The sequence below is a fragment of the Hydra vulgaris genome, chromosome 03 (assembly GCF_038396675.1).
Source record: "Hydra vulgaris chromosome 03, alternate assembly HydraT2T_AEP".
Taxonomy (NCBI): domain Eukaryota; kingdom Metazoa; phylum Cnidaria; class Hydrozoa; order Anthoathecata; family Hydridae; genus Hydra; species Hydra vulgaris.
The window spans coordinates 51475001-51494250 of record NC_088922.1 but is presented as its reverse complement, the minus strand read 5'-3'; the positions used below and the strand labels follow the sequence as shown (position 1 = coordinate 51494250).

At 26.8% G+C, this 19250-nt stretch overlaps 1 protein-coding gene across 1 annotated transcript in view; it reads left to right on the top strand.

The window, feature by feature from the left end:
- The first annotated feature begins 7281 nt into the window (after positions 1 to 7281).
- Positions 7282 to 19250, top strand: part of LOC100207449 (importin subunit alpha-7) — a 40136-nt gene continuing 28167 nt past the window's right edge. The window contains exons 1-6 of the mRNA XM_065793587.1: positions 7282 to 7414; positions 9752 to 9820; positions 12528 to 12627; positions 12995 to 13086; positions 15786 to 15917; positions 16273 to 16361. Coding sequence (XP_065649659.1) covers positions 7304 to 7414; positions 9752 to 9820; positions 12528 to 12627; positions 12995 to 13086; positions 15786 to 15917; positions 16273 to 16361 — 593 coding nt within the window. The 5' untranslated portion in view covers positions 7282 to 7303. The remainder of the gene's footprint in view (positions 7415 to 9751; positions 9821 to 12527; positions 12628 to 12994; positions 13087 to 15785; positions 15918 to 16272; positions 16362 to 19250) is intronic.

Below are 19250 nucleotides of genomic sequence, written 5' to 3'. Positions count from 1 at the left end.
ATAAAATCGAATAACATAGAGTATAATAAATAACATAGAACATTGAGACAATATGTTATTCGAGAAAACATTGTTTGAATCTGAATGTACATATAGTCGGTGGAAATATATAGTGGAAATCTGCATGGTGTTTCCTTGTGAATATTTGCATAGACACTTTTTGAATGTTTATTATCCGAGAAGTATGCAAAAGTTTCTTCACTTATCATTTGCTCTTGCAACGCAATTTGCGTTTATGAAATTCTGTTTTTTGAGCTACAAACAATATTTTTTCGATGGATTTCGTTTTTGAATTAAAAGATATATTTGTTATCAATTATCTTTTGGTGTGAGAACTCGACTCATCAAACTCTTCTGTTGGTCGACCTCTTTTGGCTGATTTGTTTATTAAACCCTCTTGGTTAGCTGGTGATTCAGCAAAACCATTTGTTTTAAAATCTGAAAGCCAAACCTAATTTCTACTACAAAATTAGGCTTTATTTCAATATGATGCATGCCATAGAGCAACATACTTTGCAAGAGTTAGTTTCAAACTCTTTCTTAATAAATTTACTTTGTCTTCTCTGACTTGAATTCTAGAAATAATGTATTTAAACCCACAATTTACATTATTAAAAGTATTTTTCAAAACCTGAAAATATTGCGCAATTTGTCTTTAATTAGTTTTCTCCATTACCCTAGTTCACATCAATATACTTATAAATTAAAATGAAACTTTTTAACAACATTTAGAAATACATGTGGTTTTTTATTATCAGTGGGACATCTAAAATGCACTTTAAAACTATTTTTTCTTAAATTAATGATGTTTTTTAAAACCATAAACATTTGAAAATTAAAATTAAAAAAAAACTTTTTTCCTTTCAAGATCAACAGTCTTTAGTCTTTTACGCCTTAAAGTATTTTAAGTTTTAGTAAAGAATGAAAATAGAAATTACTTTTATTCAAAAATTTTTTACTTTTATAAAAACATCATTTTTATAAAGTTATTTAGCACTCAAGATTGCGAATAATTGCAGTCACACTTCACAGGTTAGTAGACACTATAAACTAAAAAATGTCAAAACATGGAAAAGGTACAAATTGGGACAATTTTTTAGTTCTTCATCAAAATTGAAATTTATTACTTTTGTGATAAAATTTTTACTTTCAATGCTTTTAAAAGTTATAAAACCAACTTTTTCAGGAATTTTTTTATTTTAATTCTAACCGCCTATTTTATTATCTTTCCAATGATGTATATATACATCATAAAATATATATAGTGCCAATTTTTCAATAATCTATATATTAAAATAATAATAATTACTAAAACCCGGCCATCTTAAATAATTTTATCAAAAATACATTAAAACCTAACATTAAGAAGCCACTGCCATTGAGCCTGTCACATTAAGAATTTCTAAAATTATTGGAAAATTCTTAGTGAGGGTGTTAGTAACAAATCCTACTATTAGACGTAATGTTTAAAGTTAGTCACTTTTTTGATTTTTGGCCATGTAATTTCACACTGCGCACTGCCGAGTAAACATTTAAACTAAATATTCAAGAACACCCCAGAGGGAATAGGTACAAATAAAAAAAAATGTCCCAGGATCATGTGATCTTTTTTTAGATCCGTATTGACCACTACTTTCAGAAAATAACACTAAGGAAAAAAAATTTCGGGGTCCAAGAAAAAAAAACATTTTTGTAAACATATCAAAAGACCAGTATTTTTCCTTATACGTACAATAAATATTTTATTTTACCATGAATTATTCCAAGGCTATTACATATTTTAAAAACTTTAATATGTTCACAATAGACAGATATTTGATGGGAGTATATTCTTATATCAATTATGGTTACTAAGTTATTGAACAAACATTTCAAATAATTTTATTCCTTAATGTTAAAATACAATTCAAATGCATTGGTCAAGCTCAATATTTTAATAAGGAGGTTTAAAAAGGCTGGAATATTTATACTTTTAATAGCTTTTTAATTATTTCCTATGACAAATGAAACCGTATTGAGACTTTGATGTTTACCATATTGATATTTTAATACAAATGAATTACAAATATAAGATTAAAAACATGTATAAGTCTTCTAAAAACATGAATGTCTCCTTTAAAATTAAATCTTGAAATGTGCCTGTCTACTATTATAAACAATAACCGATCTCAGCAGTTTTAATTGATACAGTTTGTGACAACTTAAAACTTTGTATCCTTGCTCATAAAACTGTTTGAAGTCATAATGAACAGATTCAGAAGTCTGTTCTGACCAAAAATCAAGAGCTTTTCCAGGGCATTTGTTATCCATTGATTCCAGAAAAGCTAGTACCTGAATTCATGTACATTTGGGGAAACTTTTTCGTTCAATGGCGTATATGCTTCCTTGTAGGCATTGATATGATTTTTGTAAGATATGTCCAAAATTAGACCAAATCAAATTTTCTTCACACTATTTAGTGCTTTCATCGCACGCATAAGCATTTTCAATTCATCAGGTACAACTTCAAACTTGGATTTGAGAATTTTGTCTAATTTTTCTATGTTATCTAACAGCTTTGAACTCTGTCCTCCTTTGAACTGGCCACTGTGCAATCTTGGTCTTATAAATCCAAATGCTTTATTCCGCATATACATGGAAATTGATGTTTCTGCTTTTGACAGTATTTTATCACCTACGTTATACAAACGGTTTGTGTTTCCAGAAACTAAATGAAGCTCCATTGGAGAAAAGGTTTCTGCAACAGATGTACCATCTGGTAGGTCTTGCAAAGGAGTTTGAACACAATTCTTGAATGGTGAAGCCGAGAGTTTACTTTTTTTCATGTGATTCTCACAAGTATTCTTAAACTGTTTTGCGTTATCTCTAACCATACCAAGTGTTCTAAAAAAAAAAGTAGATTAAAATCGTGAATTAAAAAAATATAAGAATGATTTTTTGATTGCGATGATTGTGAAATCTTGCGTTTTGACAGTTCACACCAACTGTTGGGATGAGTAGAAGAAACTGCTTCAATGCCAAAATATTCGCAAGCTTTAAGTCAAATACTAAAAAATACTTCTTAGTCAAAATCCCCAATAGTTCTATAATTTGCCTAATGTTTTGATGATTCTCTTTAACATCTTCAACAACGGTCAGAATAATAAGTTATTTAACTCCTCCGTCCTTGAATTTGTCTTGCTTTATTCCCTCTCTGTATGAGAACTTAATTTTAGGTTCATTAACTTCACAATCAAGAATACGTAAACAAACCATTTAAAATCCTCCACCCCACTATCTATTCCAATCTTTACTATATAAGCAGGGTATATTTCTATATATATATATATATATATATATATATATATATATATATATATATATATATATAGAGAGAGAGAGAGAGAGAGAGAGAGAGAGAGAGAGAGAGAGAGAGAGAGAGAGAGAGAGAGATTTTTCGTTAGCTTTTCGTATTTTCGTGTTTTTTGTTTTTTTCTTCGTTTTTTTGTGAATCTTCTTCAAAAAAGAATAGAAAATTGAAAGGTGAAAATAAAATGAATAAAAACAAGAGAACTTGGAGACCATTTATTTTGTTTAAAAAAACTTAACCGTCGCCATTATACCATTTAATGAAAACTATTTTTATTTTACGCCTGTAATGTCTTCTTTTTTGACGGTTTGATTTATGTAGTTTTGTAACAATTTTGTAACGTTTTTTATTACACCTGATGATGCTGACCGCAAAAGGTCAGCGAAATATTGTATAAAAATATAATTACATCGAAATATATTTAAAACAAAAAGTTTATACGCAGCCGTTTTAATCAAATTTAACAAAAAACCGTGTCCCACTGTACATAGACACAAATATGGGTTGGGGAGGTGGCAAAATTGATTCAGTGGATACTAGTCTTCCTTTTTTTCAATTTTTTCCTGGATCGGGGGAGATTTCCTTGCAACAACATAAACTGCACAATTGCATGTAGGTTGACTTATTGTAATAATGAAAATTCATATTCCAGAAAAAATGAATGGTGCTGGAAAAGCTTCCGGTTCTTTTATACCTTTTTCAATGAGCTCCAGAAACTTTTTTGTTGCGCAAACAGATACTAGAAGGATAATTTTCCTTAGTCAAGTCTAAATTTGGGATAAAATAGTTTTTAAGTCTTCTGTAGGTTGGTTACTTCTATAATCATTTTGTCTTTCTCAAAGCACACTATGCAAACTTTTTTCCCGTTATCTTTGTGGTTTGTTGGTTGAAGTTCTGGTGGCACAAAATGTAGAGTTTTGCTATATTAAAATTTTTGCTATATTAAACGTTTTGCTATATAAAAAGAAAATATCGGGTTTAGTGGTTGACTTTTGTAGTTGGTTTTCATAGATTTCCTTAAATATATTGTAATAATTGTTACAAAATCCCTCACGATAATCATTTCTAAAACTCATTTAGAATAAAGATTAACGATTGCAACACAAGCAATTCCCTTTAAAAAGCTTTGGAGAACTAAATGAAAAACTTTCTATAATTTTTGCAAAACTATTCCCTCAGAGATTAATTCCGCATGAGGAATTGAATGAAATAAAATCCGTAGCACTAGATTCAATTAGAATTGAAATAACGATATTCTAAACTATATCCTAATAACTATTTATTTTTATTTTTTTCATTTTTTAAGTGCTCCCAGAAGTCCTTACGGTCTTATCACGGAGCACCGCGGGAGAACATTTAATTAGAAGTTCACGTCTCCTTCCTTACCAATGTCGCTTATTGGGCTAGAGCCGGGATCGAACCCGAGACATCTGGGTTCTGAACCAGAACTCCAACCACTGCGCCACGGCTGCTCAATATATATATATGCATATATATATATATATATATATATATATATATATATATATATATATATATATATATATATATATATATATATATATATATATATATATATATATATATATATATATATATATATATATATATATATATATATATATATATATATATATATATATATGTGTGTGTGTGTGTGTGTGTGTGTTGAATTTTATTTATATGATTAATTATTTATATATTTGTATTGCAACAATTATTTAATTATATCTATTGAATTCAATACATACATACATACATACATACATACATACATACATACATACATACATACATACATACATACATACATACATACATACATACATACATATATATATATATATTTATATATATATATATATATATATATATATATATATATATATATATATATATATATATATATATATATATAAATGTTAAAGAAAAACCACCACTAATTCTCTTTAATATAAACAAGAATATAAAACATTACATATATGTTCCTGATAAATTTTGACATAAAAAAAAAACATTTAAAAGTTTGCCAGTCTATTGTGAATATTTTAAAGATTTTAAATTATGTATTAGTCTTAATCAAAAAATTCATAATCAAATAAAAAAATTATTGAACATACAAGCTAAAATAATGGCTTTTTTAGTTTACAAAAATTCTTTTTTTTTTCTTGGGACCCGAAATTTTTTTCGTTAGTGTAATTTTCTGAGAGTAGAGGTTAGTACGATCCAAAAAAGTATCACATTACCCTTGGGCATTTTTTTTGGTTTAAACCTACTTCCACCGGGGTGTGCAAGACAAAAATAAAAAAGAAAGGAGAGGGTAAAAAACTTAAACAAAAAATGGGAATAGAAGTAAAAACTCTGAAAATCTTTTTTTCAGAGTTTTTAATTCTATTCATTTTTATTCGTACTTGAAATAAGAGTGTCAAAAAGTTGTTCAAAAATTATGTCACGATTGAGGAGTGAACTTGCAAAACCAGATAATTCACTATTTTTTCATTCTGAGATAATGGCAAAAAATATTTTCCAGTAAAAGCTAAACAATAGATATCATTAAAAGAATGTCGAAGACGAAAATTTAAAAATTGTGCTCTATTGATCTTATTTTTATTACAAAATGAAAAAACGTTCTATCTGGTTTTGCATGCTAATTATTTTTTTTATCTGGTTTTAATTGAAAATTTATTTCTAACTGGTTTTCAAAAATACTTCATGAAGTCAACTTGACTAGTGACGATTTTAATAATCAATATAATTGTGGAAAACGCCCCTCTGCCTTAGAAAATAAGTAACTTTAATGCTTTTGTAACTGTTTAAATATGGCTTTTATAATTTTAGTGAGTTTTTTTGTATGTTATTTTTTTCTTAAATAACGTCCTCCAATTTTTTAAAACATTTTTAAAACAGAATGTTGATTAGATAAAATTTTTGTCTTGTTTTGCATTGACAACAATTTTTTTTAACTGGTTTTGCACGAACTGAATAATTTAATGCAGGTAAAATGTTATTAAAATAGTGGCTTTTAAATTTAATCTTTATTTGTAAAGATGTAGGAGTATTAGTACTACAAAAAAATATTGCTAAGTCTTTTTTATTAAAAAAGTGAATTACCTGTTTTTGCAAGTCCACTCCTCAGCTATAAACACAAATTTTTTTATTTTTAAAAAACAAATCTAAACAGCACTTAAATAACTTAAAATTGAAATCAATTTATTGAAAATTTGTATATTGAATCGAGGACCAAAAGAATAGAAGTTTTTATCGCTAAAATTTTTAACGTTAAAGCATTGGCATAAAAAAAGGCGTGATAAATTCAAACAAGAAGAAAAATAAACAAAATAATGATTAACCATGCAGTATAGTCGTAAATAAAATTGCAATCGCATTCCATTCCAGTTTCTAATTATTTGATCTATTTTTATTTTTATACTTAATGTGAAATATCACCATGTAGTCAAACGCCACCTACTTTACAATATTTCAAAATATGTAACTTTTTAGTATATACAAATTTAGGTTTTAAGTATAAAATTGCTTTGTTGGTCTGCTCGCTATGGTCCATTGGACTTCAGTAGAGTTCGCTATATTCTGATTTCGTCTAATAGACGTCCTAATTTGTATGCTGTTTATCCAATGTTGTCCGATGAGGTCCGCTGTATTCGGAGGCAGTCCATTTGTATTATTAGTACACAATACATTTTTTACATCAATAAAATAATGAAGCTATATATATATATATATATATATATATATATATATATATATATATATATATATATATATATATATATATATATATTATATATATATATATATATATATATATATATATATATATATTTATATATATATACTGCATGCTTTACCCTCAGTAGGTTCATTAGGAAGAACCTCTTCTTCCTGATGTATATATTATATACACATATTATATTAGTTTAAGTTAATTTAGCTCAAATGGCTACACGAATAAATAAATATAAAAATCAGTCCTTTGATTCTCAAGAATTAAGGAGGCGACGAGAAGAAGTTGGAGTTCAGTTAAGGAAAACAAAACGAGATGAGCAGGTTATTATGTTTTCTTAAAAATTTGAGGTTTTGGTTTGCATAGACTTTTATGATGTTTGAAGATTATATTATGTTGTTTAAAGTTAAACTAAATTTATAGTTACATACTTGTTATAAAATAAAATAAAATTCCACTACACACGAACTTGTTATAAACCCCAATGAAATCCTAAATCAATAAATTTTGCTTTAAAATTTTGAACAAAATCAAGTTATTTAATCTCATGGTCTTAAAAGAGACCAATACTTTTGGGTTCATGCAGTACCATGACTTTGCAACCAAGTTTTTTAATTTAATATCTGTACATATATGTATATGCATCTCTGCTTTTGCTCTTGCTCCACTCCCCTAAAATGGTTTACGGAAGCAATTTACAGCTCTTGCAAAAGTATAAATTTTTCTCTCAAAAATATAATTATCATTGTCACTAAAATGAAAAACACAAGGTCATTATTATAAAAAAAAAATAATCAACTGCATAATAAACTACAATGCTTTTAAAAGGCATGGTTAATGCAAAAAAAAAAAATTAAAAAAGAGTGCCAATTTAAATGTAAATGTTTTTGATTAGATTGGACTAACTAATAAATATAAAATTATTATACTCTAAATTATATTGATTAAGTATAAAATTATTTATCTGATGAAAATTAAAATTATTACACTCTAAATTATCACATAATAGTTTTTAAATTATGTAATGAATTATATATTTTATATATTAATTACTTTAATATATTATTCACTTTTATTGTGGAATTTTTAATTGTTGTTATTATTCTTAAAATGCTTAATTATTCTTAAAATGACTCCTCCATCTTCTCATTATTCATCTTCTTCTTTTCTGTTTGTGTAAACACATTAAAGTTTTGAAAACATAAAGCCCTGTATAACCAATATATTATTTAACTAGTGATTACAATACTTAAAAATAACTAGAAGTTACAATATTATACTTGAAAATAATTTTACAATTTGTTAGAGGTTTTCAAGTTTTTTTTTTTTTAAACAAATTTATATCTGTATTTCTTTATAAACTGCATGAGAGCAAAAGACTAAAGAGACCAAAGACAAAGACTATTTAACTTTTAAATGGCTTTTGACTTTGGTCTAGTTATTTTTATTGGTTTAATTTAGTTTGGACCAATTAAATTAAACCAATAAAAGTCAATAAAAACTAAAAGAGTCAAAGACCTCATTTTTATGATATTAAAAGACTTAGTTCTAATATGAAAATATATATATATGCTTCTTTAAAATCTTCATATGAAAAGTTTTCCATTAACATAAGGTGACACTAGCTATCAATTTATTTATTAACAACATTACTTATTTGATAAAAATTTTGACAAAGAGCTATAAAGGTTTTTACTGCTTTTAAAAAATGTTTTATATATTTTTATTGTAATAGAATGTAAGCATTTTAAGAATAATTACAACAATTAAAAATTCCACAATAAAAGTGAATAATATATTAAAGTAATTAATATATAAAATATATAATTCATTACATAATTTAAAAACTATTATGTGATAATTTAGAGTGTAATAATTTTAATTTTCATCAGATAAATAATTTTATACTTAATCCTCAAGGCCGAGAAGGCCACTACAGATGAGGAGGCTACTTAATAGTGGTTATAACCCTCTCTCAACTCTATAACTCCGAAACACCAACCTTACACCACTACCGCATATTCTAAAACTATTCTAAACTACCGCACTATTCTAAACTAAATTTATATTCATCAACAGATTTTAAATTTGATCTGATAATATTTTAATGTTTAAATGTTTCCACCCTTCCAAAATGAGGTTTTACCCTTTCTTTCTTAACACTCCTCCATTCTTTCCAAAATAAGAGGCTTATAAACTCTAGCAATTGTATTCCATGGATGCTCAATGAACATATAAATGCTTTTAAAAACTATTTATTTGTTTTTGTACAAAAAATGGGTCAATCCTTTCTATTTGTAAAATCCATATTCAATGGTTATAACTTTCTATATTATAATACATAAGTTAAAATAAATATGCTACAATAGTTTATAAATTTTTGGCAGTAAAACATGAGTGTCTATCAACCAATCATATGTTAAGAAAAAGTTGTAAAATTAAGTAATCTATAAACAAAAATGTTATACACCAGTAAGTTGCAGCAATAGCCAGTTCTTTTCTATTTAATAGGTATCTAAAAGTTTTTTAAGCAAAAACTCAAATTTATTAAACAAGTTATTGATAACTTTAATACTTTTAAACTGAAAATGTTTTATATATTGCTTTTCTGAATAAATGAAAGTTTTATAATTTTTTTTTTTGTTGACATTTCACAATAGCTATCAAAAAGAAGAAATGTTGAGGTTCAAGGAGTTGAAAATAATGTTCTTAACATTGACGATGGCTCTGTAAGTAACTTTGTTTGTTATTTTAATAAAAATTGTTGAAAATTTGATAAAAAATAAATTCCATCAAGACTGCTTTGTTTGCTCTTAAAGGAGTACACAAGTAAAAAGGTACACATCGCATGGAAGTACCACATGTAAATTATTTCTAATTGCAGCAGCTTACTATCTATCAATAGTTGCAGCAGCTTACTTACTATCAATAGTTGCAGCAGCTTACTATCTATCAATAGTTGCAGCAGCTTACTATCTATCAATAGATGCAGCAGCTTACTATCTATCAATAGATGACAGTTATACCCTATAGCTACACCTTAAAATAACAATTAAAAAAGAAAAAACCGATTAGTATCAAATTGGTAAACAGCATTATTTCTCCACTTCCATCTAATGCACAATACAACGTTTTTGTTATAATAACAACTCAGCAGTAGAACAAGAAGATTGAATTTGCATTTTGTATGTAAACCCAAGGGTAAGTTGTTAAACTGTTTAATACTGATTTCATGACAAATAAGTGAATTAATACGCAAGTATATAATCAGACCAAGCATGTGACTGTTAGAGTATTTGCAAATCAAAGAATAATTGCCATCAACTCTATGTTCCAAAGATAAAACAGCTGATTTCAATAGTTTCAAAAAGCAAGTAGGTCTAGTAAATTTTTCCCGAGATGAGATTCAATAGATGAAAAGGTATTTTAAAGACCACAAATATTTGTAAAGTAAATGATAAAAAGATTGAAACAGTTTGATGGTAATAATGTTTTTTTTCTGTTTAATATTTCATTCATGTTTTAAATTAATATAGAACTCAACTCAATAACAGATAATGTATAACACTCTAAACAATAAATTTTGCAGTGGCCTCATTCCTGTTAATCTATTCAATATTGCGAAAAAAGCCCATTATTTGGCCTTGACTGCGCTTACTAAAAGCACTAATATTTTCCGTGTGTAAAATGGCACTGTTAAAACTCTAACATTTTACAACTGTTGGTTGAACTGTTGAATAAGCTTTCCTGAGAGGAATACTCAATTTGAGAAACTTTTAAGGGCAGCCCTATCTTCCCCCCTTCCTCCCCAGATAGCCAATGGATTATTTAATGGTTTTACAGCTATTTCATTGACTATTTTTACTACCAAATTCATTACGTTTTGGATCTCCAAAGGAAATGTTTGTGCACACAGCGCTTCTTGGTGTAATGAAGTATTGAAAAAACTCTTTGTACTATCTGTAGCAATATTTATTACTTTATTTGGATAAGTTTCATTTTTTCTAGAATATTTAAGTATGGTGGAATTAAAATCTTCTCCACAGGTTTGTCCTTTGAACGGAATCAAAGTTAGCCAGTATTTAGATATGCTTAAAAAACAATTCTTTATAAAATCTCCATTTGTAAAAGGTTTTCCACGTTTCATTATTTCTCGAAAAAACGTAAATGCTAGCTACTGTAAGAGTATTTGAAGATTGTATCTATTTATTGAATTTCAAGGATGAATGTTGCGTATTTCGTTGCAATTCTAATATTTTGGCTTTTCTGTGCAAATTTTATCCGCGCATGCATTTTTGTGGAACTAAGCTTGTGTTTTAATGAAAGTTGGCAGTATCATATGAATAACTAGGTACTTTATTTTAATATAATTTTAAACTATTATTGATTGAGTTAAAACTTTTATTTGATAAAATGTTTACTTAATAAATTAAATTTTTATAGTTTTAATAAAAAAAAGTATTTATAATTTGGATCAGCTGAAGAGCCACTTACCTTGATTAAAAGAGTCGCATACGGCTTGCTAACCACAGGTTGCCAACCAATGTAGACAAAAATTATTTTATTACCCCTAAAAAATTTTCACTTGAGAGATTTTCTACAAGAGAGTAGTTAAATGCAATTTATATCTGCTTAAGATGAGTATTTTTATTGAGACATTATCTCTAGACTTTACTCAATCATGAGCCCAAGACAGAGTAAGTATTTTAAGTTTTTCTCATAGCCTCAAAAGATTAAATTCTACGATGCAGCAGGTTATGTTCAGGTAGTACTGAATTGCATGTTACTAGTAGGAGGGCGATCAAGATGATCCTGACCTGACTAGACCAGGAGCTAGATAAGATATCAAAAAGTGTATTATAAGTTAAAAATTATATGAAATAGTTGCAACTATGTAAACTCTTTCTCTAAAGGATTAAGTCCTACTATGCATCAGACAAGGTGAAATATCAAGAACTAAAAAAAAACATCTGGGGCTGTATAAAAATATCAAGAACCACATCAGAATATCAGGAAAAACATCAGAAGCAACACAAAATCCCAGGAACTGTACAAATTATTAGGAACTACACAAGACAACAAAAATTATATATAATAAAATAGAAATTATATATGATAAAATATAAATTATATATGTATAAAATATCAAAAGCCATATAAAATACCAGGAACTACACAAACTACCAAAAACTATGTGAAATATTGGGAACCTCATATTTGCGTTGATTGTGATCTAACCATATTTATTTCTAATGTTTTGAATAAAATTCAGATACAGTATAACAGCTAAAAACTTTTTTCTTGGTTTCAGCAATATTCACAATTGCAAATAGATAACACCTCAATTACATAATTATTTCTGTAAAAGCTTTTAAAAGTATTCTGAAAACTAAATACATTTTTTTTTATTTTAATGTTAAACCAAAAATCATTTAGTTTATGGAAGCACTTCCAGACTTGATCAAAGAAATAATGTCTGATGACAGAGTTGCTCAACTACATTCAACTCAAATGTTTCGAAAACTGTTGTCTAAAGGTATTTACATGACAGTTTTTTTTTTCAGTATTTATTGTGGTATTTAAAACATTCATTTGACATAAATGTTTTAAAGGTTGCTCTGCAATGGCACTCAATTAGTGTTACATTTTTTATTGTAGTACATATAGCTCAAATGTTTTAAAACTTATTTCTATGTAGTGTCACATAATCATGTAATCAGTCATATTTCTTTATCGCATTATATCTAGTGGTTGTTTATTTATCACAATTATTTTGGAAATATTTTGATGATTTTTAATTATCGTCATGTGTCAATGTAGCCATCAAATTTTAGTTATACTTTTTATTGTAATGTGTTTTTTAAGTAAATTTTGTGTTATTACATATATTATTTGTTTTTTAGATCCAAATCCACCAATCAATGAGGTGATAGAGGCAGGCATTGTTCCTCGGTTGATTTACTTTCTGTATCAGGTTGATAATAATCTTCTGCAGGTAAAAGATTTTTTTTGAAGCAAATAAAAAATTACTTTTTTTTTTTTTTTTACCAGATTTAAAAAAATATTTGTCAAAGGATTGAAAATTTTATATCTCTTATATATATTCATTATATATCAATATAGCTTGAAAAAAATTCTTTATGTTTTTTTATAATAGTTTTTTATAATTTTTTTCTAGAGTTTATGTAAAAAACAGAGCTGGATTTACAACTTCCCAAGGCTTAATCAGTTTTCAGGGCCCTCAAAAATATTTTGCATAACTATTTTGAATGAAAAACCATTATATAGTTTATTTTATAGATACATGAGCAAACAACTGTTTGTTGTTTGTTCATGATTCTATAATTCTTCAGTTGAGCGCTATGGCTTTTATATACATTCACTCCTAATTTGGAGTTTCTTTGTTCGGAATTAATATCCAAGAGAGTTACAAGGCTGCAATGTTAATAATTGTCTAAAGGGAGTTGTTGTGTAGTAATTATTTCCTTTGGTAATAATTGGTAGATAACAACTCCCTTTAAAGTATTATTTTTTAATAATAGCTCTTTAAAAGCTCTGACAAAAAAAAAAATTTTCAATTTGCTAGGGTATTCAACTTTTCATGATTTTGTGGCCCCAAATATTGTGGGGCTATAAGTCTCAGTCTTGTTGGTCTAAAGGTAAATCCCTGGTTAAAAAAAAAAGTGATTTGTCAAGAGCAATAGCTCTTGCCTCATTGTTTCCATCTAATGCACTGTAGAACCTGTTATATAAGTTAACAAAAGTTAAAGGTTAACAAGTCAACAGTAGAGAGAAGCATTATATGCTAATGCAATATTGCTTTAACAAAAAGTAGTTGTTTATATAGCATTTCAATGACTTGAAAATAATTTAAAAAGAATGTCTATGATTTCTTTTTACTTTCTACTAATAAAACTTTTTTTCTATATATTTATGTACTGTTTAATTATTCTACTAGTAAAAGTCATAAAACTTTTTTTTTATATACTTATGTACCATTTAATTAAATTCTATACAGTAAAATATCTAATCAAATGCAGAATAACTATGTCACAATAAAACAATCTTTCACATTTTTTTTTTCATTTTTTTTTTGTTATATAAATACTCTAATATATTTCAAAGTTAATACTCATGGTCAATTTTTTTTCTTTTTTCTTTTTTTTTTTTGTTATATAAATAGTTTAATATATTTTAAAGTTAATACAAATGGTCAATGCAAGTAGAAGACTGTCTTTAGCTAAGCTTTCTAATTAACAAATACATTTTTTCAACTCCTAGTAGTGGTACACTGTAAGGGTTGTCCTGACTTTATTGATAGAGGATAGGGAGAATTTTATTTGGATCGAATGGGTTCATGGAGGATTAGGTGAATAATTAGAATTTTGAAAGTTGCACGATAAAACAAAAATATTTGAACAGACTTGGTCTTTGTACCAATATGCGAACCAAAATGTTCATGATCAATAACCAACACACAAATGTCATTATATAGATGTTTTACATTCACATGAATTATATGCATTGTAGCCTTTAAAGGTAACAACAGCTATATAGATGTCAAAATCATATTCCGGTAAAACATTAAGTGCCTAGTCAATAACTTTTGGATAATGTGCATTATCATCTGGTCCTCTATTTTTGACTGTGACACCTAAAATGGTTTAACATTTCTTAAACTGGTCATCATCAACTATGTGGCATATGACCATGCCATGACTATAGGCATTTGCTAAATCAAACCTTTTTATACTTTATACATACCAAAAATTGCTCTTTTTGGGATATTCTTTTGTCATAGGAATCCAAAGATACCACAGTTTCTTGGTTCAATAGTGCCAGTTTCTTAATCAATCTCAACCGAATCAATCTTAGTTTCTAAATTTTTCTCAACTTGTTTCTCTGCGCAGTGGCCTTATTTGTCAAGGTTCGTGTTTCAGAGTTTTTGTATGTGCAGATTTTTGTTTGTATAATTTGTGCATAATTTTCACATTGAGTTTTTCATCTAAATAATAAAATAATGCATCTTTAATATAGTCACATATTTGATAGGTAATGACTCCATATGCTCCCATACTTTAATTAAAGTATCACAATGTAATGCATTGCACTGTTATCTCTCAGATTTCTTCATAGATCTCAGTGACCTATGAGCTGCTTTTTGTAAAACAACTAAATGTCTAACTTGCTTCATAGAAATTCCATGTATACTGCAAATAGTTATCTTGCACATTTATCAAAAGTGATATTTTTTTCTGACACTATATATCTTTATGTGATAAATTAAGTAAACTCTCTTTTCTTATGTTCTTCAGATCTAGGTCATTATCGCTGCATTTCCTTTTTTTCAATCAATGACATCAATGTGTCAAATTTGTTTACAAACTAGGAAGTACTTTTCATATCATCTTCAAATATAAGCGCCATACATAGAAGTTAACATTTACAAAAAATTCATGTGACATTAAAATGCACCTGAAAAATATAAATGAAAATTTAAAGGTTCATTTCTGTAGATAATGTCATTAAATAATTGAAATATTAAACGGCTTGTTGCAAAAAGATTTATGCCAGTTAAACTCAAAATCTAAATAAGTGTAATAAAACTGTATTGTTTTGTAATATTAATATATTGTAGTTATTATTGGTTGTTTTATTATGTTTGTATATTACGGTTATATGTTTTTTATTTAGTTTGAAGCTTCGTGGGCATTAACTAATATTGCTTCAGGAACATCGATTCAGACACGTTTTGTTATCGAAGGAGGAGCAGTTCCTGCATTTATAGAACTTTTATCTTCACCTTATGAAGATGTCCAAGATCAAGTAAGACTAAAATTCAAAGAAAAACATGGGAGTTCCCCCAAAAAGTCCTTAAAAGTTTTTTATAGCTGTTTTTAAATAACTGGATAAGAGTTTATAAAATTTTGCTTTCTTTAAACACTTAACCATTATTGGTTTCTTTTAAACAATCTCATAAAAGTTGATTAGATATTTAATTGGCAGTGTGTTTAAAACAAAAAAGAGTTGGTTGACATTTCATTACAAGTTTTAAAACTACTCAAACTAGTTAAATATTTGATAAAATTCTTTAATAAATGTTTAAGTAATAATAATATTCAAAATAAATTCAAAATATTAACACTTAAAGTTGTTTAAAATTGTTTTAGTATGCTTTTAGGCTGTTTGGGCTCTTGGAAATATTGCTGGTGATAGTGCTGAATTTAGAAATTATGTTACTGAATGTGGAATACTAGAGCCATTGCTTAAGTAAGTCATTCAACTAAAAGGTTATTATGTTGCATTAAAATTAATAAAAGTATTCCAAAAAAATTCACACAAATCTGACCTGCTTTACCCCATAACTTTTAAATTAATTAGTTACTCAGGTATTGTGTAGCATTTAATACAAAAATTATGGGGTAAAGCAATGTTTTATAAAGGATTTTGAAATATTTCAAAACATTTATAAACATTTCTATATATAACACCAAAGTTAAGTGAATATAATGCTAGTTAACCATTATATTTGGCATTATATTTATCCATTATGTTTGCTTAACTCTGGTGTTATATTGAGAAAAAATAAACTAATGGTTCGAACCCTTTTATATTATATATCTTACTAATCAATTTGCAAACATGATATAAAAAAATAAAATAAAAAAACGTTTCAAGATAATAATTGCTACAGTAACTATATATATATATATATATATATATATATATATATATATATATATATATATATATATTATTTGCAGAACTTAATAGTGTTAGTAGTAGTGTTAGTGTTCATTCGAGCATGTTTGACATGGAACCCTTGGCAGCCATTGCAACCAAGGTAGTAACGAGAAAGAGTTGCAGCACTTTGTTTTATAAGAAAATGTGAACGAACATGTATGCAAATATAGTACCATGTATACTTCAAATTAAGTAATCGTAAAACATACTGAAACATTTATCAAGTTTTACAGTTTGATTTTCACTTGAAAATTGCATTGCATCAAGCTCTCCCTAATTTTGATCTATAACATTTATTTCCGTTCAAAAAATCATTATTTAGTTTTAAAAATTTTTGTTTAATGGCTGAGTGGATAGCGAGCTGAGCTTCTGAACAAGTAAGCTTGGTTTGAGTCCTACCACTGACAACTTTTTTTTTCAATTTTTTTTTGTTATTTTAAAATACAAAACACTTTTGAAGTTTTATAGAGATTATATACAAGCATATGTAATAATATTATACACTTTAACTAACAAAAAGATTATATAAAAGCTAAAATTTCTAAAAACAGTAAAACACTAGGAGAAAAAATTTGTTGCGTATGTGTCATGATTGAGATACTTATGTTATTAATGTGCTCAGGTAATTAGTCCTAATAAGCTGCGGATGGTCTGAAAAAAAGTTGTCTGAAACTTAATAAAGAAAAAACTTAATAAGACAGTCCTGCTACTCCAGAAAGTGCTGCTGTGAAGGCAAAAAAAAATAAGCTCGTAGCTTGAAAAGAATTTTAAACTTTCTTTTTGACAATTAAAAGTTTTTTTTGCTACTTTTTTTTTTTTACTATAAATGTATGCTGCAGTCGTTTTTCAAAACGCCTTAATACGCCTATTATGTATTATGAGAAGAACACAATTAAAAAAAAATTATTAGGAGAAACTCTTTGTAAAACGTTTTTTGAAACAAATAATTTTTATGAATTTTTTCAGAACTCTCTGAAAGTATATATTCAATAATGTTTGTAGACATCTAAACTGGTTTATTTTGTAAAAAAGTCAAAATTGACTTTTTTTACCTTGAAGCGTTTCTAAACACCTGCAGTATGGATGATACAATGAATATGTTGAAATGAGATAATTTGGCGCAAAGTTTAAAAGTCTTTAACAAAAGCCACTAAACACAAAAAATTAAAAGTAATGGCTGTTCAGTGCACTTTTTTTATGGCTGTTCAGTGCACTATTTTAAGTATAGTGCATTGGTATTTGCAAAGAAACATTGTATAAATCATTTTTTAATTTTAATATAAAGTAATTTTTTTTTAAACTTTGTTGCGCTTAACCATCCCTATATAAACAATATACATATATAAACAAATATGTTAATTGTTTATATATATTGTTTATAAAATGTAAAAAATCCACTTATATAACATTTTATTCAGGATCGTATGTCATAAAAGTTAATTTTTCTAATAATTACAAGTCTTTTTTGCTCAAGCTATTTTGTTTTGATTTTTTATATGTATGTTATTATATTTTAAAAACTGACAAGATTGAAAAAACATGAAACATTGACATCCAAGTGGAAAATTTAAAACTTCAATTTTAGATTTGCCCCTCTCTTGATAATTTCTGATTGCTAAAATTATTTGCTTCTATGACCATTAAAAATGATAAATGCTGCTTTTTCGTAAATCGTTGAAGCCACAATTTTTTTTTTGCGTATGTGGCTTCACTTTGTGGCAAAAAAACTAGAAAATCATACTAGAAAAAAGATTTATTTAAATTTTTTAGGAAAACTTCTTCTATTAAAGATATATGAAATATATTTTTATGGGATATATTCTAATAAAGACAAAAACTATTTATTTATTACTATTGTAATAAATACAAACTCTTATCCGTGAAATGATATATTTGTACCAGTTTTATACCTTTATGTGCAATTGTATGAAACATAATTAAAATTAATCAAAAAATGTAAGATAAATGCAAAAAGAAACTTGACGCATAAAGGTTTATTTTGCCACAAACTGACGTCGATGCGCAAAATTTTTTTGGCTTAACTTTTAGATTAGTGTTTAATATTATCCTTTAATTTTTAATCATAATCATAAGAATAAACTTTTTTTTTTATGACTATGTTTTAGTGGTCTAAGATCTTTTTAGTTTCATATGTATAGCGTTATGTACAAACGTCTATAAGTGTAAACGTCTTTAGCATATGTTGAAGTTGCAGGCATTATATGGAATAATCGCATATAATATCTATAAAATGAGAAAACTTAAAATTTTATTTTAAATTTTAGAAATCTTTTTTGCTATATTAATATTTTTTTGCTATAAATATATAAGCAAGATTAAAAAAAATTTCAAAATTTATTATGCTAAGAGGAGGTCTTACCCCCCCCCCCAAAAAAAAAAAAACAACACTGATGA